The following is a 21,884-nucleotide window of genomic DNA, read 5'->3' as shown; positions in this document are numbered from 1 at the left end:
TCAGTGAATAAATTTTCTGAGCAAATAACATGATAAAAAATTTGTATAGATCTAAATTGCATATAAAGATATATGAATAAAGAGATGCAACGATTGACATATAGGAAGACCTCTTAACTCAATCATCCAGAGAAACATCCAATGAGCCTAATCTATTGCATTTGACCTTAAAATGTCATTTTTCATGAGTATTGCACTGATGCAGATCTAAGAATAGAGAGAGGGATATATTTCTTTATGATTGCACTAATTCAGATCATTTTTCATGAGTTATGCACTAATAAATATCCAGTGGCTTAATTTCTTTGAAAAAATTTGACCAACGAAACTAAATGGGGTATATTTATTTATCTTTTTTATGGCTCGAGTTGGATTGGAGGAGTTAGATTAAGGTGTATTTCATTGTCAAAAGAGAGGATATTTAACATTGATTTTAGCCTTTCTATTAAACAATGGTACATATGAAAAGTTTTTTAATAACGAGGTAAATTTAACCTCAAAATATAAAATTAAGGTAAATTTGTTTTCAAAGTGTGATGAATGGAATATTTAATTAATTTTTTAAAATAGAAGAGTAAATTTGACCCCAAAATAAATTTAGCCAATTTTTTTAGAATAGAGGGATGAATTTGTCTTTTTACCATTTAACTAAACCTCAGGGGCACAAAAATAAATTATCAATGAAGTGTGCACTCAATTGCAACCTTTTGTGAAGAAGCAACCGGTGACAGGATAAAAGTGGCCGGTGCAAACCACCGGTTCGGTGCACCAACTCCATTACCGGCCACACTGAGAATTATCGTCTATCGAGCGAGGAGGAGGAGGAGGAAGAAACTGTTGGTGCTTTCAGTAGCTACCACTTAAAATATCGGTTCTTCGTTTTTATTCCTTCGCACTTTCTTCCTCACAGTCTTTCTCTGCCTCTTCAGTTTTGGTGTAAGAACTTTTTGTTTGTATTATTCTCTTATTTATCTTCGCCAATTGGCATGGAGGAACATGTATATTTTAATTAATTAATTATAATTAATTCCCAAATTAGTTGAATTCTCAATATATTTTGCTAATTAAGATAAATTAGGGTTTAAGACTGATGTTACCTCTATCTCAAAAAAAATTAGGGTTTAAGACTAGGTAATATGCCAGTATTGGAAAATGAAGAAGGGTTATGGAAGTGATTTATATTGCAGTGGCGGAACCAGTATTTTTACCGAGGGGTTTCAAAATATGAAACAGTAAACACAATGGGGTTCTATATCTATACTATATACATAAAAGATAATTTTAACTTTATATAAATAGTGTAATTTTTCCGCCTACCTAGCTCTGCCCCTGTGTAATTTTGTTAACCTTGTTGGTTTGCTAATGCTTTTCTTCTATTGTACTCAGCTTTGATTGAACTACCATGATGGTTCAAGGTTCCTTGGAAGTTTCCTTTACTTGAAAGTAATACTCTTTTGCTTGGAATTATTAGGTTTCCTATTGTTCAAAGCTTTTGCCTTTCTCAAACGGTTTGGAAATGCTTTAATTAAGCTGGGGATCTTTCTGAAACAACCTCTCTATCTATATGATGTAGGGTTGAAGTCTGTGTGAACTCTACCCTCTACAGACCCCACGTTTGGTATTACACTGGGTATGTTTTTGTTGTTGTATTTTTGAAAATTTTTGGTAATTTTTGGGTTTCGTGTTTTATGTGAATATTAAATTGAAGATATCTGATTTTGAAGCTTACCAATGGATTTTTGGTTTTCCAAATTAATTAGACTTTGCACCATTCTTTCTGCCTTTGAAGGGTTTCATAGAATGGTTTGATTGAACCTGTTTCAGTTTTCTTTTGCTTATACATGTGAATTTTGGGCATAAATGGCACATTAATAGAGACACTGATTTATTTTAAAGTAAGAGCCATTAGTAAGACTCAGGCATTGTCTGGTTTGCCCTTTCTTTTCTGAATGAGCCATTAGTAAGACACAGGCATTGTGGGGTTTGCCCTTTATTTTCTGAATGATATATCTTATTAATTATATCCCTTGTTCTCCTGTTATTCCTGTTGCTTGTCTCATTTGTTTTGGATTTGTTAGAGGTTTCAAACAATGCTGTTCTGCTTTCTGTGTCTGTTTCGATTTGGAATTTTGTCTTATGCACATATTTCTGAAAATGAAATGCAAAGTAAGGGCATTTGATAATAGTTTTCATTCTTCGCCCACCCCCGGTCAATGCCCTAGAAGTAGTGAGGTGTTTGACTAGAAGTTGAAGGTTCTTCTTCTGTGAGTTTAAACTATCAAGACTTCACTGTGCCCTAAAAGTTGACTTCTCTTTGTGTTATAAGATAGCAGAATAGCACATCATGTTGCAATTTTGTTTCCTAGGCATATGACAGGTCTTTATCTAAACGTGACCTCTGAGTTTGAGTGGTTACTGATATCATTTAGTGAAAGTTGAACGTAACCTATCTTGCTCCATTTTAAGAAGAAACAGTTAGAAGTTAGATTTATTTCTTTGTCCCAAGGTTAATTTGCTTTAGAGATTTAGCACAATTAGATTGGAATAACAGCTGCTGAAGCTGCGAATATCACTTGTTGCAGGAGTCGTGGAGGAGGAATTGAGGATCAGAACTCAGAATAGCACATGGATCAGAGTATGTAATCGTGTTTGATATTACTAGCCGGATCCACACTTTGTTTTCTTAATGAATCTCATAAATTATTTGCCTTAAATCTGAAGTTGTTTCCTTTTGCCAACATTATGAATCTTGTCATTTGTTGTGCCTTTTGGTAATATTATGTTAATGAATCTGGCCTTCCCTAGAATTTTTATACAAGCTTGGACAATACCAACTTCTGACATATGTTCTTTATTTGAAATTGATAAACTTGGAGTCAGCGGTATTTATATTGTGAAGGTGGGTAAAGATGGTGATCTCTATCTTGGAATTTCATAATTTTAGAAAAATGTTTGCCTACAATGATTGGGATTGTAGATATTTCAATAAAGTAAAATCATCTGTCCTAACTATCTGGATATTGTTATTCTTTGGGCATAAATATTGGTAACATTATGTTAATCATCAGCACAAAGGCATGCTGGAGTTCTTTGGGTATAATACTCTGCTACAATGTTAGATGTTGTGGTTCTTCAAAGAATGGTTTAAGATGTAATCACTAATCTGGTTGCATTAATAATTGACGTTATATTTGTAAAAAGGACAAAAGGAAAAAGAGATGGTTAGCTTTGCTGGTTTCATATGCCCTTCAGGTTAAACATACCTAGTTTCTCGTTGTTTCACATAAAAAAGACAAATTGGTCAGAATAAGTAACTCATGGAATACACTATGAATATGAATACCATTCTGTAGTTCTTTCCTTGAGCTTCACAGAAGTATTTCAGTGCTGACTCTTGTAAAAACATCTGACTATCTTACCCCCTATACAGTAATTTGAGCATTATATTCAGGAAATTAGACTTCTGTAGTGGAACTAATTTTCTAAGCTTCAGCACATTATATCGAGCTCAAGATCTTATATTTATTTCTTTTGTATTCTTACCTCAAAGTTAATGAGAAGACCTAATAACCTTTTAGACTGTATGTTGAACTTCGTTAGCGCTTGAAGAATACATTTCTAGTGTTTCAGCCTTTCAGGTGTTGAATGATAAAAGCGTAATCTCTATTGAATAAGAATATAAGGTCAAGCATGATTTAGGACTTCAGAGAAGCATTTCCTCAAAACCTATTTCTAAGTTCATATATTTGTTACCAACTCCAAAGAATAATATTCGATATTGAATGTGGATAGATACTGCTCGTCATAATAAATAAACGGAGATAGATACTAGTTATTTATTTCTCGTCGAAATAAATAACCGGAGGTAGATACTAGTTATATATTATGTTGCTGCAGTCTACTGCATCTAATCACTGATTGTTGACATCACTTTGTATTACAGTTTATGACCAGTAGTGGTTGGTTATGTCATTTTTATGCATACAGATCTCCTGCAAGATGCCAAAGAACATTCCAGTAACAGTTATGTGCACTTGAAAGATGCGGAAAACACTCAGTTGGGAATCTTCGACAGACCTCTTCCTTGCTGTGGTTGTGGAATAGGATGGTTTTCGTGAGTTTCCTGCTTGTTGCTCCTCGTCTCACTCCCCACCTCTCCTGTCGTGTTCTAGGCTTCTCTTCGGACATATCTTATATGCTTTAAGTTGTGTGTTCTTCTTCTCCTATCTATTTCTGTTACAGCTTTCTACTAGGTTTTGTATTCCCATTCATGTGGTATTATGCAACCATTCTTTACTTTGGGAATTACTACCAGAAAGATCCGAGGGAGCGGGCAGGGCTAGCTGCCAATGCAATAGCTGTGAGTTATCTTCCTTGAGTGCAAGTTGCATTGATTTGATTTCAGCTTGATCACCTCAAAAGTCCTTACAATGCCAATTGAACATAGTTTCTCATGGCACATTCTTAGTACTCTTTCTGATCAATATAACTTTTTGCTTACCTTCTCGAAAAAGAAAAAAAAAAAGCGGTAAAAGTTTAGTTGTTGGCTATTTGTAGTTTCAGCAGTGTTTTTTTACCTGAAGTTCCTCTTATTGATATACCTTTTGTATATGTATCTCAAACAAGATCACCCACTGCAGGCTCTGATATTTACTGTAGCAGCTCTAATTGCAGTTGCCGTGGTTGTGTTGTAGTCATCTTCTGCTACGTTCTTATCTAGTAGCTGATACCCATAATCAAGAGAATTAAGAGGACTCCCCTATCAAGAAAGTAGCTTCAACGGAGCACGTGTACAGAGAGGTGACCTGCTGGAACAATGCTGCGGGCTGGGAAATGGGACAAAAATAACCTATCGCAAAGGCTATGAACATGTACAGATATGTAATACTAGTGTCCGTTTGTTGTGCTGTCTATTAGACGATAATATGGCTTGATCCTGTAATATTTTGGTGCATCAATCAACTTTATACACGAGGAACCGCAAAAAAGATCTGTTTTTCAGTTACTCATGGACCCATCATGTGTGTGTTATTTAAATTACCAACTTTTTTCTTGTTGCTGACATTGAATTGTGGAATGTCCGTGGTATTATTTTGCTATAAACACATCAAGTTAAAGTCTAATATTTAGAAGGATAAATGGACCATTCGTTGACCATAATTCCTAAAGTTCCAAAGTTGGTAACAACGAATTTATCCATCAGCTATTACGCCTCATCTGTACAAGTAGATTTGGATATGAACCCTTATTATTGATCATGTAAAACAGTAAATTTATCCATCGCTGAAAAATAAAGTTTAATATTTGCTCATAAATATATATATATATATATATATATTTGTATATATATATATAAGCCCTGGTATATCCAGAAGTCCAAATTCTACAGGTCATAAATTCAGGGATATTTGAGGCTTCATCATAGCCCAGCAAGCAACTTTAGCTACAATCACTGTCCAAATCAGATATTAATTCCTATTTCAGCACTAAAGTTGAACAGAGGATTTGATGAAGCAGAGTTTAAAACCAATGCTTATGGAGAATAACTAAATGTTACAAGCAGTGGACAGAGAGCTAAATAGGTCACAGGAGCTAATGGTATCTCGATCTTCCAGTTGCCAAAGAGAGCCTATAATTGAGTAATGCAGAGTACTCCCAGCCAAGCCCTCATGTCATTCAATTCGGATCAGCTTCCCACAAGTGTGTCCAGTCTCATCCCATTATGGTCCCTGTCACAGAGTGCAAAAGACCGTCTTTCTGTGGTTCAAGATTACAAAATTTTGATGAGGAAATCTAATCAATTACTGAGAGCCTTTCTTAGAAAGCAAGAGTTACATGCAAAGGGAAATTACTCAAATAAGATGCCAGTATACAGCTAAATCATCTAAAAAATGGATTCTCCTTGAGATATCAATGACCCTGGTGTAGTGACCAAATGACATGTAAAACAAAGTTTCTCCTTACAGGAGAAGGTAGGGTATTTGCTTTTAGCTCTAAAGCACTTTGGTAACATATAAATTTCAGACGATAAGGAGCCATTTATTCTGTTTTCATGTTCTTTGTATATTAGAACATAAAAGAGCAGGGTAACAATATCCCCTCAAAAGTACTGGAAAAAAAACACTCATTTGAGGAAGATGCTATGCTACATAATGTTCGGAACCAGTAAGGACACTTGCTAACAGTAATCAAACGAGCGCATAAATAGCAGAAAGTTACAACCACCAAGAATTTCTACCAAATTATTTCAAATATATTTCCCATAAGGAACTCTAAAGCCTTTCATGACTCAACCTACTTCCACCAACAACAGATCACCATCTAACAAAATTCAAAATTCTGCATCATGACTGAAGATGAACCAAAAGATGATTTTGGCATATAAGCAGATCTTACTCTTCCAAAAAGTTGGGACAAATCAGAACTTGGAGTTTTTGCTCAACAGATACTTCTTGAGAACATCCATGACTGATCCAAAGTCTGCTTTCACCTGCACCGGGGGATTAGCAAACCGGCACTCCATGTTCTTTATTTCTTTTGAATGATAATCAACCTTGGATTGAGTAAACTTCAATCCATGAGCTGTACTCACGACCACAGTCCTATCAGTAGGCCCAATAACTCCAGCCTTTCTCAGTTTGGAGAGTGCAGTCAATGCCACACCAGTGTGGGGGCATATGAACATCCCAGTTGAGTCAGCCTGAGCCATCGCATCCATCAACTCTTCCTCAGTTGCTTCCTCCACTATCCCGTTGGACTTCTTTAGAGCATAAACAGCCCTATCAATAGATACTGGGTCACCAATCTGTATAGCAGATGCAAATGTTGTATTTGCCTTGACAGCTTTGAAATCTTTCCAACCAGATTTATAATGCAGGTAAAGTGGATTAGCATTGGCTGCTTGAGCACAAACAAGTCTAGGGATACGATCTACAAGTCCCAGCTCTTTGCACATATGGAAACCTTTATAAAATGCATATATATTGCCCAGGTTTCCACCAGGAACTATCACCCAGTCAGGAACTTCCCATTCAAACTGCTGCAGAATCTCTATTGCTGCTGTCTTTTGCCCTTCTAGCCTCAAACTATTCAAGGAATTTGCCAAGTAAATGGGCAACTCAGCTGTAACTTCGCGAATCAACTGCATACAACCATCAAAATCAGTATCGATACTCAACACAAAGGCCCCATTGGCTATTGGTTGAACCAGTTGTGCCATAGATATCTTATTAGCAGGTAAAAAGACAATTGATGGAATGCCTGCAGATGCACAGTAAGCTGACAGCGCAGCAGACGTGTCTCCGGTGGAAGCACAACCCACACCTACAACTGGTTTATGCATTTTCCGCAACCGATTTACTTGGCTCACCAATACGGTCATGCCAAGATCCTTAAAGCTACCTGTGTGGCTGATTCCACAATGTTTGACCCACAAATCATTCATGCCTAGGAATTGCTTTCCGAAACGCTCAGCCCAAAAAAGATTGGAATTTCCTTCAAAAGCACTGACAATATCATCACTGTCAATTTCAGGTAGGACCCATTCCTTCTTGGACCAAACACCTGAACCATAAGGCCAAGTAGTCTTGCCTACCCGGGAATCGAACAGGGACCGCCAGTACTGGCCGTCAAATTTCTTGAGCGCATCCATATTGTGTTGGACATCAAGTAGGCCACCGGATCGGCTGCGATAAATGATCTCATCGAGAGAATACCACTCATTTGAGTTAGGATCGGCATTAAAAGGTACGTACCTGCAGAAGCATATGCAAGATTTTAAGTTAGCAGGCACAGAGTACAATTGCACCCACATTTTGGTAAAGTAGATGGGAACTTGATGTAAAATATACTTTTATGATTTGCTTAATATAGCTGGCAAATAAGAAATTTAGTCCATGTGATATAGCATTATTCCACTTTTGATCCCTGTGTTAAAATGTGTGATTTTGTCCCCTGAGATAATGTTGTTAAAAGAGTGAACAAAATCATTATTTTGAAAAACAAAACATAAAATAAAAGTGAAGAAAGTGTTGACCCTGCCTATAATAGAACAATGCTGATGCTCTAGCAATGAGGGCCAGCGGGCATCAGACTAAGAGCGCCCAGCTTTCATCCCTTAGATTTTCTAGGGAGCTTAACCCCTTTCTCAGACAGGGAAGGATCCATGAGTTCAACTTTTAAGGTTCATAGCATTGAACCCATTGTATATTTAAAATGATGGATGTATATCTACATTTGTTAGAATTTTTGTGGATATTTACACATAAATTTAGGCTTTGCATTAAGATGAACCCAGTACAGATACTTTGCATCTGCCTTTCCTAAAGAAGGAATATACCCTTCCAAGGAGAAACTATCATTTACATCAAAGAATTATCAAGCTCTCTCACCTCACCAGCACTTGCAAAACTCAAAAAATCACTTCAACACTCAAAAAGGCCTGGCTGAAGGCAGAAGGCCCCTCCAATCCTGAGCTGGTATAGTCCAATATCTCCAACATTCCCAGTACTCTGAGTCAAGACCAACCCCATAGTCCCATTGTTGTAGAATCACAAGACGACAGCCCACCATTTAGAGTCCCCAAAAATAACTTCTCACATGCCCACAAGAGAGAACGTTTCAAGTATCTGGATTCTTTAATTTAAATTTCAAGGTAATGGGGAGATCAATGATGACGTCACACATCCTATTGGATTCGAGAAATATGACCTTAGATAGGAGTGCTTGGAGGTTGCCGATTAGGGTAGAAGATTAGTTGGTCATTTAGCGTTGCCTCACTTTCCAGCGGATATGCTTGGTGGTCGTACTTGAACCTTCATTCTTTCCCATGGTATTAGCACTATTCTCGCAGTTTCTTGTTTTTCAATTTCGATTATCACCTGGTTTTTTTGTGCTTCGGTTATCGCACTATGTTGTTGTCATTAATATCCTTTCCTATGTATGTCAGCTATGCACTCCATTTCACATTATTTAGTTATTGTTACTGCTCTCATTTCTCTATTCTCTTTTTCAAACTGCTTGGAAATGTTTTCTATTAGAAACAGCCTCTCTTATCTCTATCAGCTAGGAGTAAGGTCTAAGTGCATTCTACCATCCCCAGATCCCACTTGTGAGATTGTACCTACCCACAAATAAAGCTGAAAAAAAAAAAAAAACAAATCTTGAAGGACGATTAAATAAAGAACATCTTAGAAAGTCGCCGCTCGATTTCTGCTATTTTGCTTGTTTCTCTATTCATCCAATATATTATTCAGTCTATTCATCTAATATATTATTCACCCTGAGTATTTTACATTCTGTTAGTTCCAGAAACTGAAAAAAAGAAATTAAAACTGAACTAATGGAATATTAAATACAAATCCTAATTTATATTGTTCAAGTGGAATGCAATGGGTAAGTGGTAAGATGCTTATAGTACCTAGCAGAGAAATTGTGGGAAGAGACATCGCGGCGGGCTTCTTCACGGATGTTTTCGTCAGCAGGGCGGCGGTTCTTCTGAAGTAGTGGTGATTTGGAGATTGCAGCTGCAGCATCGCCTGTTGAAGAAGATGATGATGATGACGATGTGGCTTTAATAGGAGTGAAGAAGAAAGTAGGGTTGGATTTAGCAGGAGATTGTTGTTGGTGAAGATTAGGGTTAGGAGAGAGGAAAGAGGATCTCAACATGCATGAAGCCGCCATTGTTGAAGCAGGGGACAATAGGCAGTGAGTGCTATGCGGCTAGTGGAGATGGTAAAGAGAAGATGTACTTTACAGTGCTTTAATAACAAAATACAATACGTATTTCTTTCTTTCTTTGGAAATTACTGGTACAAATATCCCACCACTACTCGCTCCCCCACAATAATACTTATCCACTATTATAAGAGTACGGAACTGAAATATGTCATAAAATTAAAAAAAAGTACTCCCTTCATCTTAAATTATATGTTATTATTTTTTTTAATTCGTCCCAAAATAAATATCGCATTTCCTTATTAGCAATTTTTTAAAGACACAATTACCCTTATTAATCCCATTTAATTAAAAAAAAATATTGGCACATTTTTTGATAAAGAATAATTTGGTAAACTTTATCAAGTCTTTCCTTTTTTCTTAAACTTCGTGTCCGGTCAAATAGCGACACATAAAATGGAACGATGGAAGTATCAAAATATGTCATGTTTTTAAGGTGGTACCATAATATGCTTAACTCTCTTATATACATTATTTTTAACGAAAATGAGCATACGGAGTTAAGTTTCAAAAAATTACATGAGTTATGCATTTTTTTTAAACATAACTCATTTTTTTCTACATAACTCACTACGTGAGTTATGCATTTTTTTTACATAACTTACTCAAAAAGTGAGTTATATAATAAAAGTTACACAATTTGCTTTTTTCCTCTAAGTAAATATAATAAAAATTATATAACTCACTTTATAAAAACTTACATATTATGTGAACAATTAATTTATCTTTTAAAGTTTTATTTTTTTAGAAAGAAGGCTAACTATTATGAAACAGAGAGAGCAAAACTCACTGATTATGTGAGTTATTCAAATATCTAATAAGTTAAAAAAATAAGTTATTCATTGAATATGGCTCTTAAAATATGTGTGATAAGTGCATAACTTTATTAGTGATATGAAATATGAATATGGTGCGAAAACTATGAGTTGTGCAAAAAGTTGACATGTTCATAAAAAACGTTTGTCAGTCATAAAAGTACCATTAGAAAAAATGTAAAATTCACAAAAAAATGAGCTATCCTTGTTATTTCTATAAAAATCACATATTATATATATATATATATATATATCCAGCGGGATCAGAAAAGGTTGTATTAAAGTTTCGATCGGTTAATAACATGGTAATTGCCCCTGTCAGTACCGGAAGTGATAATAAAAGTGGGAATGCTGTCACTAGAACGGACCATACAAATAGAGGTGATCTATGCATAGTCATTCCAGGTCCACGCATGTTGAAGATAGTTGTTATAAAATTAATAGAACCTAAAATGGATGAAACATCAGATAGATGAAGACTAGAAATCGCTAAATTAACTGCTCCTTCAGAATGGCTGGTAATACCACTTAAGGGCGGATAGATCGTCCACCCAGTGTCGCTACCCACTTTTACTAAGGCTGAGCTTAATAGGAGCAAGAGGCTTAGAGGCAACAACCAGAATGAAATATTATTTAATCATGGAAATGCCATGTCAGGCAAACCTATCAAAATCGAAACAGATCAATTATCAGATCCACCTATCATCGCTGGCATAACCATAAAAAAGATCATTAAAAAAGCGTGAGCCGTTATTAAAACATTATAAAGTTGATGATTCCCACTAAGAATTTGATCGTCAGGTCGTGCTAATTACATACGAATCAGTATTGAGAAGCATGTGCCCATCACTCCAGCAATGGCATCGAAGATGAAATAAAGAGTCCCTATATCCTTGTGGTTAGTGGAGAACAGCCATCAGATCGAATTTGTCATAAAATTGAGATTATTTCATTTTCTTCCTTATCAGACAGGGGCGCGCGGGACTTATTTATTGAAAAAGGGGGAGTGAGGAGGGGGGAAGGAAGAATGGAAAGCCCAAACTTTTTTATGGGACATTTTGATCCCCTTTTCCTCTCATCCTCCCTCGGTTCTGGTTCAGGAAACTGTCAACGCAAGGATCTTATTTCGAAGCAATCTCTGGAGTTTTTCCTTATCCGAACGGGTCTTGCAAGAAATTGGATTTCATATTGAGCTCCAAATATACGCTATTGGGATGGGATGGCTCCTACTAGCTCTCCCCCTAAGAACCGCACGTGCGAGTTCCCCCGTATACGGCTCAAATGGCGAAGGCCCTTTCCTTCGCGCTTGGTAAGCGCTTCGCTGTAGCCAAGCTTATTGCTAACCTATCGGCTAGAGCCAAGCTTCGACCGCGACTGCTCATTGTTTTTGGCCGTCTTATTCCGTCACCCGAGTTCCAAGTCAGCACCGGCAAAACTTTTTTGATTCCTCGCGGCCAAGCCGGCTTGGAAGCAAGCTACCTCTTGCCTATCTCACCCCCTTCCTTCAGCTGGGTGAGCCTTCGCTTTTTGGATCGTCTTCTGCCCAATGCTGTACCCCCCATTTTTTGGTTCTCATTGGGTTTACCTTGTTAACAAGTCGACCCCATGGCAGCAAAAAAAGGAAATCTTGTGCTATACTCCGGTGATATCTTTCCTACCGAGACACGCAAACTCCCATCGTGTCCCAAATCACATTTCATGAATTGAAAGGGGAAGCCTACTCACCTATCAGCTTCTCTCGTAGATCGGTGCGGTTTTACGAAGCGTCTAAGCATAGTTCACTCGCATTGATCAATCAAGAGGATTGCCTCCACTCCTAAAGGTTATCTATTGTATCATATACTTCTTGCATTCTATCCCATACTTCATACCTCCTCTTTCTTCTTAAGGTAAGATAAAGGGCCAGGCATGGTGGGGTAGGAGCATCCAGTCGGCAATCTTTTTGGCTTGACCAAGAAGTCTTATGTCCTCCGAGTCGCACAACATTTTAACTGAAAGAACTTCTTGCGCAATTCATGTCTTTCTATTTTTATGATCAGAAATTCTTTCTTTATTTTCATCCAAAATTGTTCTCTGGACTTTTTATCAATATGAGGTGATCGTAACACAGTATATAAGACTCGTGATTCAGGAAATCCAATCTTCCGTGTGTAAGGAGGAAGCCCCCAAAAATGGTTTTCAAAAAATGGGTGATCAAAAGATCGAATTACTATACCTATCTTGGTGGTCGTTACTTTTGGTGGTCTTTCTTTTTGGCTAACTCGTCTAAGTGCTCTCCTTTGTCTCATTGTTTATCTCGTAATCATTCGATTCCGCCCCTAAAGCTAGCTCTTACTCCTCCCCCTTCTCCTGACGGATAGGATCCTTCTTGGTCCTTTTTACATAACACTCTCGGCTGCCCAAGAGGACTGGCTATCTTTCTTTTTACTTACGCAATTTCTTTATTTATTGTTAAAGGAGTCTCTTCTTTTTTGGCTGCTCCTGCGACAAGTTCTTTTCGGTATTGTAATAATATTTCTTGCCACTCTTCGGTCCGGTAAACCAACTCCAACCAAGCCCAACACTTAAGACTACACTACTTCAACATTCAATCGCACAACATTAAAGATAGCGAGGCTGAAGGATTATAACAGCATCAAACCATTGAAAACTTACTTAACGATCAGGAACTAGTCAAACCGCAGGTAGATATAATTGTAGTTCCTTCCAAAGGTAAAGTGAAGTCCCAACATTCCTCAAAACACCGGACATCTCGTACGAGAGATTCCAACAAAGAACGGATGCTTCATAACTGCTTTTTCTGCAACGGAACATGTTACTGCTTAAAGCAACAAAGAACGGCTAAAGTTCATCGCAAGATCGAAAAGAATACCAGCTCGCACAGACAACAACAACACGACTTCAAATACAGGTAAAAAGGGGATAGCAATTAACTACTAACTCATCCGCTATACTATATAAAACCTAAGCTGATAGGAACAATCAAGAAATGGAGCGAGAGGTACTGGACAAAACCCCCGAATGGGGCCTGTTAGAGAAAGACATAAAGGAAATCGAGTTCGTTGAGCAAGTCAAACTCGATCTTGCAGTACGCAGGCACGAGTCTCCCTATATAAAAGAAATTCTTGGGTTAGGGTGAAATCCAGAGATCTACGAAGGAACGCTAGCAATATGCTTAACACATGCAAGTCGAACGTCTACGAAAAAGTTGTTGTAAAGTTTCGTTCTTCGTTCCTATTTCTTGCTTTTTTTTTGGTATGCCGCTCTGTCATCGTCTGATTTTTGTCTGATCACACTCGAAATTATATATCTACTTATCGTATTTTTACCCCTGCTCGATAGTTTTGTAGCAGGTTTTTTCAAATGTTTTCTAGGAAAAGAAGGAACCGCTATACTAACCACTACGGGCGTTTTATTCTCTTCGATCTTCTCTTTGATTGCTTTTATGAATTCGCACCGGGAGCTAGTGCTTGCTATCTAAGAATTGCTCCATGGATCTCATCGAAAATGTTTGATGCTTCTTGGGGCTTCTTTGGCGACCGTGAAGTCACCGGATGAATTGCCGAGTAAATAGATCAGATCCGGACGCGGTGGTTGCTCCGCAGCGATACGGACTCGACCCGCTCCTAACCACTCCGGGGTACCATAGCATGTCGGGAATAAGGGGGGACATACTGGACGTAACCACTTCCTTGGTTGGGGGCTGTGCCGCCCTGCCTTTCGATCAATACACAGTTGAGGAGGCCGATCACGAACGCTACAGGTGTGGGAGCGATCCTGGTCAGGGAAGGCTAAGATGGCGCCTCGCATATGGGTAGCAAGAGGGCGCTTATGCCCCGACGATAGGGCCTTATGGGGAAGGGCCCAGCCCAATAGGGACAGCACAACGCACCTCTGTATTGACTAAATCACTCTTTTGGTCTAGTCGGTGGAACCGGTGAACCACGTGAGCTGGTTAGATGCGTGGGGCAGAGGGCTCGTAGTACCCTCTTTGATTGATCCAACCTTTTCTTCGCTTCGGTAGTGAATCATCTACTAAAGAGGCAGACCTGCACGCCTTATTTAAGACTACTAAGGCAAGCGGTGGACTCTTTCATTAGGTAAGGGAAGAAGGGGCCTAAGCACGACAGATGTCGTACACTTGAGTGGCAAAGGAAAGTGCATAAATAATATATATTTATATATATATACATAAATATGTGATTTTTATAGAAATAACAAGGATAACTCATTTTTTTGTGAATTTTACATTTTTTCTAATGGTACTTTTATGACTGACAAACGTTTTTGATGAACATGTCAATTTTTCGCACAACTCATATTTTTTGCACCATATTCATATTTCATATCACTAATAAAGTTATGCACTTATCACACACATTTTAAGTTTTTATAAAGTAAGTTATATAATTTTTATTATATTTACGTAGAGGAAAAAAAGTAAGTTATGTAACTTTTATTATATAACTCACTTTTTGAGTAAGTCATGTAGAAAAAATGCTTAGAAAAAAATGCATAACTCTCTTTTTAAGAAAGTTGTGTGACTTCTATTGCATAACTCACTTTTTAAGTGAGTTGTGTAAAAAGAAATAGATAACTCTCTTTTAATAGAGTTATGTACATTTTCTGAAACTTAACTCTGTTTGCTCATTTTCGTTAAAAATAATACATATAAGAGAGTTAAGCATATTATGGTACCACTTTAAAGACATGACATATTTTGATATTTTTTTTAGTTTCATGGCATATTTTGGTTCCGAATTCCTATTATGACACACATGAAATAATAAATAATGAGATAATTTTATTGTATTATAGTTTGAATATATTAAATTTAATACTTTAGAAAAATAGATTGAGTGATAAATAATTTAATACTGGAGAAAGTTGATTAGACATGACATGAAACCGTTACAACTTATCGAGGATATAAATCTAGATAAGAAGGTATGGAGGACGTGAATTAGGACAGAAGGCTCGTGTGTTTGGGTGAGTCGTAGCCGGTAGATAGGAGTGCTTTGGTGTAGCCTTGCTGGTAGTCGTTGGGCTTTAAACATAGGTTGGAATTTATGGTCAGAAGGATTTGGGTGAAGTGTGTGCTTTTGGTTTGATAGTGTATAATACTAGTTTGTGTGTCGTATTTCTGTTATTTTATCTTGTTTCATGTTTCATTACGACTTTATTTACAGACCTTTTGTCGAAAAATAGTCCTGCACATTTATAAATTTTTCAAAAATGAGAAAACTCGTTCTGCCTCATTATGTTAATTTTTAAGTTAAAACCAAAGACATGTACACCAAAGTTGTACCTTAGGTACAATGTAATGTGATATTATTAGTACTATTTTCCCCCTTTCAACAAAAACCAAGAGAGGGCTTACCTCACACCCCTCATCAAAATACCCAATGATATCTCACAAATGGAGTCCAAAAAGGGCAAAATGTATGCAGACCTTTTCCACTACCTCGTGGAAGTAGAGAGAAGCGGAAAAAAAAGTGAAATGTCATAGCCAACAATCAACAAATTTGCCTACTGCATATTGTAGTAATGGCATTATGTGAAGAACACCTTCATTTCTTTGGATGAGGGTCAACTAAGAAATATACGACGTTGGTATACCATCTTTTGAATGGGGCAACCACATGACCATAATTCACAATTCTAGGCAACTGAATGTTCAAAAAACCGACAGACATGTACACCAAAGTTGGTGGGAACTCAATAGGTCACATTAATAAGACTTAATCCTACAAAAACAAGACACATTTAACTGTTTAAAATTAAAATAACAGTATGGACCTTTTTTTGCTAATTTAAGACTATTTAGAACTAAACCAATAGTAGAACCCTATTCATCTGCTGCATGCTAGAGCAAACAGAAAACAGTATACAAAGATGAACCACAGCGCCACTAAACTTCCACGAGTTAGAGCCAAACGGCCTGAATAACCTGACCAACAGAAGATGCTACTTCATCCGATTCTATAAGTCAACTCGAGCTCTCTTGTTGCTACAAGATGGACACTTGTACTGCTTAATATGCTCAGCCCTGGCAGGGGTAATCTTCACACACTTGCCGTGGAACCACTTTTCACATATGTCACAGCAAATCCAGAATTCATCTGCCGCATAATTCTCTCCACAAGCACCACACAGTGTCTCGCCATGCTCATCCTCGTCCTGCTCATCCAAGCCCTCCTCTTCATCTTTAGGCTGCATCTTTGTAAGCTTCTCCTGATAATCTGGTGCCCTCTGCTTTTGACACCAAAACATAAAATATATATATATATATATAAACCAAAAGAAGTTAAGATAATGTGGGTAGACGATAGGCATCATCATTACAGGGTTAGATCAGATTAGCTAGTCCAACACACAAGCTCTCCTTGCAACCTCTACGACCCCAGAAAACAGAAAAACAAATACCCAGTAGAATGTGATAGGTGTTCCAATCAAGATCCAAGAGATACTTAATAAAACTTCAAAATTTGCATCTTCGAAGTCATGAGAGCAACACACATAATGCAAAATTGTCTCAGAAAAATGTAAACAGCATCTTACTTTTGACTTGCAAACCAAGATATTGTGCAAAGATAGACTTACCGCCTTGGAATTTGACTTGGACTTTTTGCCACTGTGGCTGGAAGATTTTTCTTTCTGTTGTTTCTTTACAGCACCAGTCACTACTTCATATATTGTAGGCAGATCATTGATCATATTGAAGAGCCTCTTCCTGAACAAGAAGAATAGGACATCATGAGCAGCGGAAAGAAGACAAAAAACGCAGTGAACTTCATGAGGTGTGGAACTGTGTAACTTCTGTCACCACTGAGGCACATATTGACAATGCATATTCTGATGTGTGTTTCAAACAGGAGGCACAATCTTTGGGTAGGTTACAAGGAATTAAACCTAATCTCTACAACAATCAAAAACCAACTGGAATTAGCTATAAATTTCGTCATTAAATTGCTTGTCTAACATCAGTAGATAATAGGTTTAGCAATAGATTTTACTGTTTAGCTATGGAATTTGTCTGTCGCTAATTCCTGTATTTTAAGTACTGAATGGACTATTCTATCCTATATGCAGTGGGGCTAATGAGAAAATGAGCAGAACATGACTTCCCCATTAACATCAAATTTACTTTACTAAGTGAAAAGTTGGAGCATTTTCAATTCATCAAAGGATCCTACACGTACCAAACACAAAATGCAGAAAAGAAACCAAATTGAACCTTGCTCAATAAGAGCTCTTTCACAATTTCAAAGAAAATACTTGAGCTTGAATACTATGATGATGGTTGATTGACTGTGCTTAGCCAAAAATAGGCTTACCAACCTTAGGTATGCTGGTCATACAGCTATCCAAGCGACAAGAGGTCAACATTCTATTGTTTCGGTTGACATTCCATTTGAGATCTGTCCATATATAATAAAAAATGTAAAAGCTGGAGGAAGAACCTTTTCAGCCTGTAACTAGAACAACTACTCCTCTAACTGAATCAGCTCGGTTCTGCCCATGCCCAATAGTTCTCTACGTGCAACTTAATATTAAGCAGGCTTGCTATTTATACCTCCTCTGGAACAGTAGCATGGCTGTTATAACAGCATGATACCAAATGTTGTCTGAACTATATCACCGACCATAAGAAAAACTATTTTTTCAATGCAAGACACCCCAAATAAAATAGATGCAGGAAAATTGAAGTACTGGGAATCAAATATGAGCATTATATCAAATGAAATACTGGAAGTAAACATCTCCTAAGTTTATCGCATCACCAACAGATATGATTTTCTTTTGATGACCATGGTGTTTGAGCCAGCTTTCGCACACCTTCAACTAATTCGACGGGATACCTCCCACTAGCAACAAGTACCAGGCAACTATGTCCACCAAGCTAGGACATATGGGAGTAAATCACCTAGTGTTTTTTTTTGTCGCTGCTGGGATTTGACACCTGAAACATCATGATTCACAATCCACTTCATTGACCACTAGGTCACACCTTTGGGTGCAACAAATATGAATTACCTACATTTTTTTAATCAAGCGACGCTCATAATGAACGACCTCTAAAAATGGAAATATTTAGGCTTACAACAAATAAATGTTTGGATGAGAAGTACCTGCTGGCCTTTTCAAATCCAAATCTAGCACCAAAATAGAAGGCAACAGAAAGCAACCAAGAATCACTATGGACAGCAACTAAGGATAGCCAGTCCTTTTCTTGCATCCCATCTCTAGCAAAGTTAATACCAAGAGCAGGCTCGGGGAGCTCTGGTGGTACTTCTTCAGCAGGCAGATTGACCTCCCATTGTTCATTTGGGAGCCCATACAAGCACAAGTTTTCCTTTTCTGGATAATACAAAATCGAGATATTTAACCGCTTGAACAAGAAGCTACATAAATCATAAAAGATGGATTAAAGTACCAAATTAAAGTACATCACATTAATGTTAATCAAAAGCTTTTCATACCATTAAGGGGACCATGGTGTGAAAAAGGAGCATAGTAGTATTACCACAAATTGAGCCTCAATTAAAAAATAAAGAGAAGAGTACCAATAGGGAACTGTACTCTAACTCAATCACCCTATATATGACACATCTGATAGCTGGGAAATGAATCAGTGCCATTAAATATAACACTTCTAGTAGCAAAGCAAGTACACCTTTGAAAACATTAAGCAAATCTTTTCATCCATAAATCACCGCTAAATGCAACTAAGTACGACTATATTTAGGTACATTAATTTAGCACAGCTACAGAAGCAAGGGAGTAAAATCAAATCAGGAGCAAAGAGTCGAGATGAAAAAATATGTTGAAGCGCAATGCTCTGTAATTTAGAAGTAGTGAAGACAAATACTACAGATATGACAATACAGAATTCTATAAATATGCAAGAGCATTTATACTTATTCAATCATTTTTACTTTTGCACTTGGCCAATGTAACAAGATGGAGGGACTGCAGAGAACTTGACATGCAAAACTTAGTAAGCTGCAGGAGGTGATATTATAATAATTATAATTACTTTTCACTGTATAAATAATACAACAACAACAACAACAAACCCAGTGTAAAAAAATAAATATTTGAGTCTCTTTATATTTTTACTGCAATATAAATCTAAAAAGATAATATTATAATTTCTCTATATTTTTACTGGCACATAAATCTAGGAACTACGATAACACTAAAATACTCCTAGAAAAGCATCAGGCGCAGAAAAGCATCAGGCCTAAATACGCATACTAACATTACTAAACATATCCCTAATTAGTTGATATCACCAATACTTTTCTTCTATCTTATCCTATCTTTAGGTAAGTTTGAATAGATTCCAAGAAACTGTTAAGTCTTTCAAGCCAACTTCCTCCTACACAAATGTTTTAACATTACAGATGATTCAAAAACCAATGCAATTTACTTTTCTCCAAAGAGACCTAATTATATGTGCAGTACAAATAAAAGAAAGGAAGATTGGACAACTAGAAAGGAAAAGGTTGAATTGGTCATAACAAAAAAAAACTAATCAATTGACTGCTCCAGTGCTCCTACATTAATTCCTATGACCATATCTTAATCCTTTTTTTCCTACTCTAAGCAGTTATATCAGCAGAATCACATATTCAGGGGTGGAGCTAGAGCTAAAGGCTATGGGTTCAGCAGATATCAATAGCTTTGACCAAGACTCTATATTTTTGTTAAGAAAACCACTCAATATGTATAAATAATTCATCCAAAACAGAGTCAGTTTTCTTTTCTAGAATATAGAACCCATATACTTAAATTTTTGGATCCACCTTTGAAAATGTCACCACCACCTTATAACACATAAGACCGATAAGGGAGCCAGTTCAAGGGGAAAGAAGAAACAGAGGGGAAAAAGAACATGGGAGCAGATGTGCAGCTAGTATCTAATTTAATCAAATGCTACACTTTTATTCGTAAAGTACAATCTTCAGTGACAGCAGTTCGCTGAAGCACCAGTTAACCAACAAATGAACCTACATATCAGACATTACTTTTACTTTCTAAGTCGAGTCAACGGCTGGGTTTCAGATAAAACAGTCACTGTGGGTCAGTTCTAGATTTTTTTAACATAGTTATCAGCAAATGACAACAAGCACAAAACTGTTCTCAACTTCTTCACAATGAATTGATTATGTTCCTTAAAAAACCTTTCCATAAAAGAAAGAAACACACATGCACACAATAAATTGCACACAAAAGTTGCCAATGAACAAATAAAACTCTGCAACGATGGCAAGTTTCGGTCGTTCATGGCCAGAACACAATAACAGCATCTCTATCTAGTTCAACATCAAATTCTCTAATACCCAAAACTAAAATGAAGCAACAATCACAATGACATTCACTACTGACAGGTTATGAAAGTAAAGAAAATCCAAACTATATACTGAAGAAAACCCTTACCAGGATCACACTGCTGATAAAATTCTTCCACATCTGCAATAAACCACATAACCCCATTAGTTAAATATGCTTTTTAATCAAACAAATACATACAGAAACAGCACACTCGAAGCATAGGGAAAAAACTATAACTACTATTTGGGAATTAAAAACAAGGTTCTGTAATTATCTCAAAAAAATTCCAAAATTGTTGGGTATTCAAAAATTATTAATTTCTTCAACAAGTAAACAATAAGGGTGTCTCTTATTTAATACGCAAAATATCACCCTAATTTCAGACCAATAATAAAAGAGAAAAAAAAAAAAAGACACCTGTAGTAAGAGCCTTAATCAAAGCAGCACGTCGACCCTTAAAATCCCCAAAAACTTCCTCAACGGTACGGGAATTATACTGCTCTCCTTCTCCACCGTCCATTTATACAGAAAAAAAAAATAAGGAAAATTAGGGTTTATTTTTTTGTAGAACGGGGAAGGGGGAAAATTTGAAAGAAAAAAAGGGAGAGGGAAAAGGTTTTAATAGTAGAAATTGAAAGGAAAGATGATGAGTCCCAGAGGGGAGAAAAACTAGCGGATAACGTTAAACACACACACTAGTAGTGCAAAAATTAAGAATATAATGTATTTTGTTAATTTAATATTTTAATTTTAAGGGATCCTTTGGTGTTTGGTGTGAGGTATAATTAGGGGTGAACATATTTTGGTTTAAATTGAAAAAATTAAAAAATTAAATCAAAATTTAATTTTGATTTCGGTTTTTCAATTTTTCGGATCTGATTTGATTTGTAATTTTAAAATTTTGATTTTTCGGTTCGATTTTTTATTTTAAAAAAAAAAATTGGTTAAACCAAAAAACCAAAATTTTATAACTAAATAAATAATATATATATT

At 36.7% G+C, this 21,884-nt stretch overlaps 3 protein-coding genes across 9 annotated transcripts; 1 reads left to right on the top strand and 2 right to left on the bottom strand.

Annotated features, from left to right (window-relative positions):
* Positions 1–627: 627 nt before the first annotated feature.
* On the top strand, positions 628–5,005 carry LOC107876075 (60S ribosomal protein L18a-like protein). 5 transcript variants are annotated; one of them, XM_016723072.2, is made up of 7 exons: positions 628–936; positions 1,387–1,443; positions 1,574–1,630; positions 2,583–2,635; positions 3,988–4,114; positions 4,243–4,360; positions 4,641–5,005. In XM_016723072.2, the coding sequence occupies exons 4-7, from the start codon at positions 2,626–2,628 to the stop codon at positions 4,692–4,694; spliced, it is 309 nt and encodes a 102-aa protein (XP_016578558.1). In that variant the 5' UTR covers positions 628–936; positions 1,387–1,443; positions 1,574–1,630; positions 2,583–2,625; the 3' UTR covers positions 4,695–5,005. The 5 variants fall into 5 exon arrangements, with proteins under 5 accessions (XP_016578558.1, XP_016578560.1, XP_047269671.1 ...); XM_047413715.1 differs by lacking the exon at positions 1,574–1,630 and having other exon boundaries at positions 676–936; XM_047413714.1 differs by lacking the exon at positions 1,387–1,443 and having other exon boundaries at positions 677–936.
* On the bottom strand, positions 4,892–9,822 carry LOC107876074 (threonine synthase, chloroplastic). 2 transcript variants are annotated; one of them, XM_016723070.2, is made up of 3 exons: positions 9,419–9,822; positions 6,397–7,754; positions 4,892–5,757 (listed from the first exon to the last, which is right to left on the bottom strand). In XM_016723070.2, the coding sequence occupies exons 1-2, from the start codon at positions 9,679–9,681 to the stop codon at positions 6,419–6,421; spliced, it is 1,599 nt and encodes a 532-aa protein (XP_016578556.1). In that variant the 5' UTR covers positions 9,682–9,822; the 3' UTR covers positions 4,892–5,757; positions 6,397–6,418. The 2 variants fall into 2 exon arrangements, with proteins under 2 accessions (XP_016578556.1, XP_016578557.1); XM_016723071.2 differs by having other exon boundaries at positions 4,892–5,729.
* A 6,435-nt stretch (positions 9,823–16,257) lies between these two features.
* Positions 16,258–21,591, bottom strand: LOC107876073 (PHD finger protein ALFIN-LIKE 3). Of its 2 annotated transcripts, none has more exons than XM_016723068.2 (5): positions 21,309–21,591; positions 20,997–21,029; positions 18,683–18,911; positions 17,154–17,283; positions 16,258–16,802 (listed from the first exon to the last, which is right to left on the bottom strand). In XM_016723068.2, exons 1-5 carry the CDS (start codon positions 21,409–21,411, stop codon positions 16,533–16,535), a joined length of 765 nt encoding a protein of 254 aa, XP_016578554.1. In that variant the 5' UTR covers positions 21,412–21,591; the 3' UTR covers positions 16,258–16,532. The 2 variants fall into 2 exon arrangements, with proteins under 2 accessions (XP_016578554.1, XP_016578553.1); XM_016723067.2 differs by having other exon boundaries at positions 16,258–16,805; positions 21,309–21,583.
* Between the last annotated feature and the right edge of the window lie 293 nt (positions 21,592–21,884).

The sequence above is a fragment of the Capsicum annuum genome, chromosome 6 (assembly GCF_002878395.1).
Source record: "Capsicum annuum cultivar UCD-10X-F1 chromosome 6, UCD10Xv1.1, whole genome shotgun sequence".
NCBI lineage: Eukaryota > Viridiplantae > Streptophyta > Magnoliopsida > Solanales > Solanaceae > Capsicum > Capsicum annuum.
The sequence above is the reverse complement of the archived record's forward strand: the minus strand, read 5'-3'. Positions and strand labels throughout refer to the sequence as shown.

What these genes read in the sequence shown, in the direction of transcription:
- LOC107876075 (XM_016723072.2), top strand. An exon ending in TGTGGAATAGGATGGTTTTC is followed by an intron (nt 4,115 to 4,242) that starts GTGAGTTTCCTG and finishes TTTCTGTTACAG; the next exon opens with CTTTCTACTAGGTTTTGTAT. An exon ending in TAGCTGCCAATGCAATAGCT is followed by an intron (nt 4,361 to 4,640) that starts GTGAGTTATCTT and finishes CACCCACTGCAG; the next exon opens with GCTCTGATATTTACTGTAGC.
- LOC107876074 (XM_016723070.2), bottom strand. Translation starts at nt 9,681, where the DNA reads ATGGCGGCTTCATGCATGTTGAGATCCTCTTTCCTCTCTCCTAACCCT. An exon ending in TCCCACAATTTCTCTGCTAG is followed by an intron (nt 7,755 to 9,418) that starts GTACTATAAGCA and finishes ATGCTTCTGCAG; the next exon opens with GTACGTACCTTTTAATGCCG.
- LOC107876073 (XM_016723067.2), bottom strand. Translation starts at nt 21,411, where the DNA reads ATGGACGGTGGAGAAGGAGAGCAGTATAATTCCCGTACCGTTGAGGAA. An exon ending in GATTAAGGCTCTTACTACAG is followed by an intron (nt 21,030 to 21,308) that starts GTGTCTTTTTTT and finishes GGTTTATTGCAG; the next exon opens with ATGTGGAAGAATTTTATCAG. An exon ending in TTATCAGCAGTGTGATCCTG is followed by an intron (nt 18,912 to 20,996) that starts GTAAGGGTTTTC and finishes TGTATTATCCAG; the next exon opens with AAAAGGAAAACTTGTGCTTG.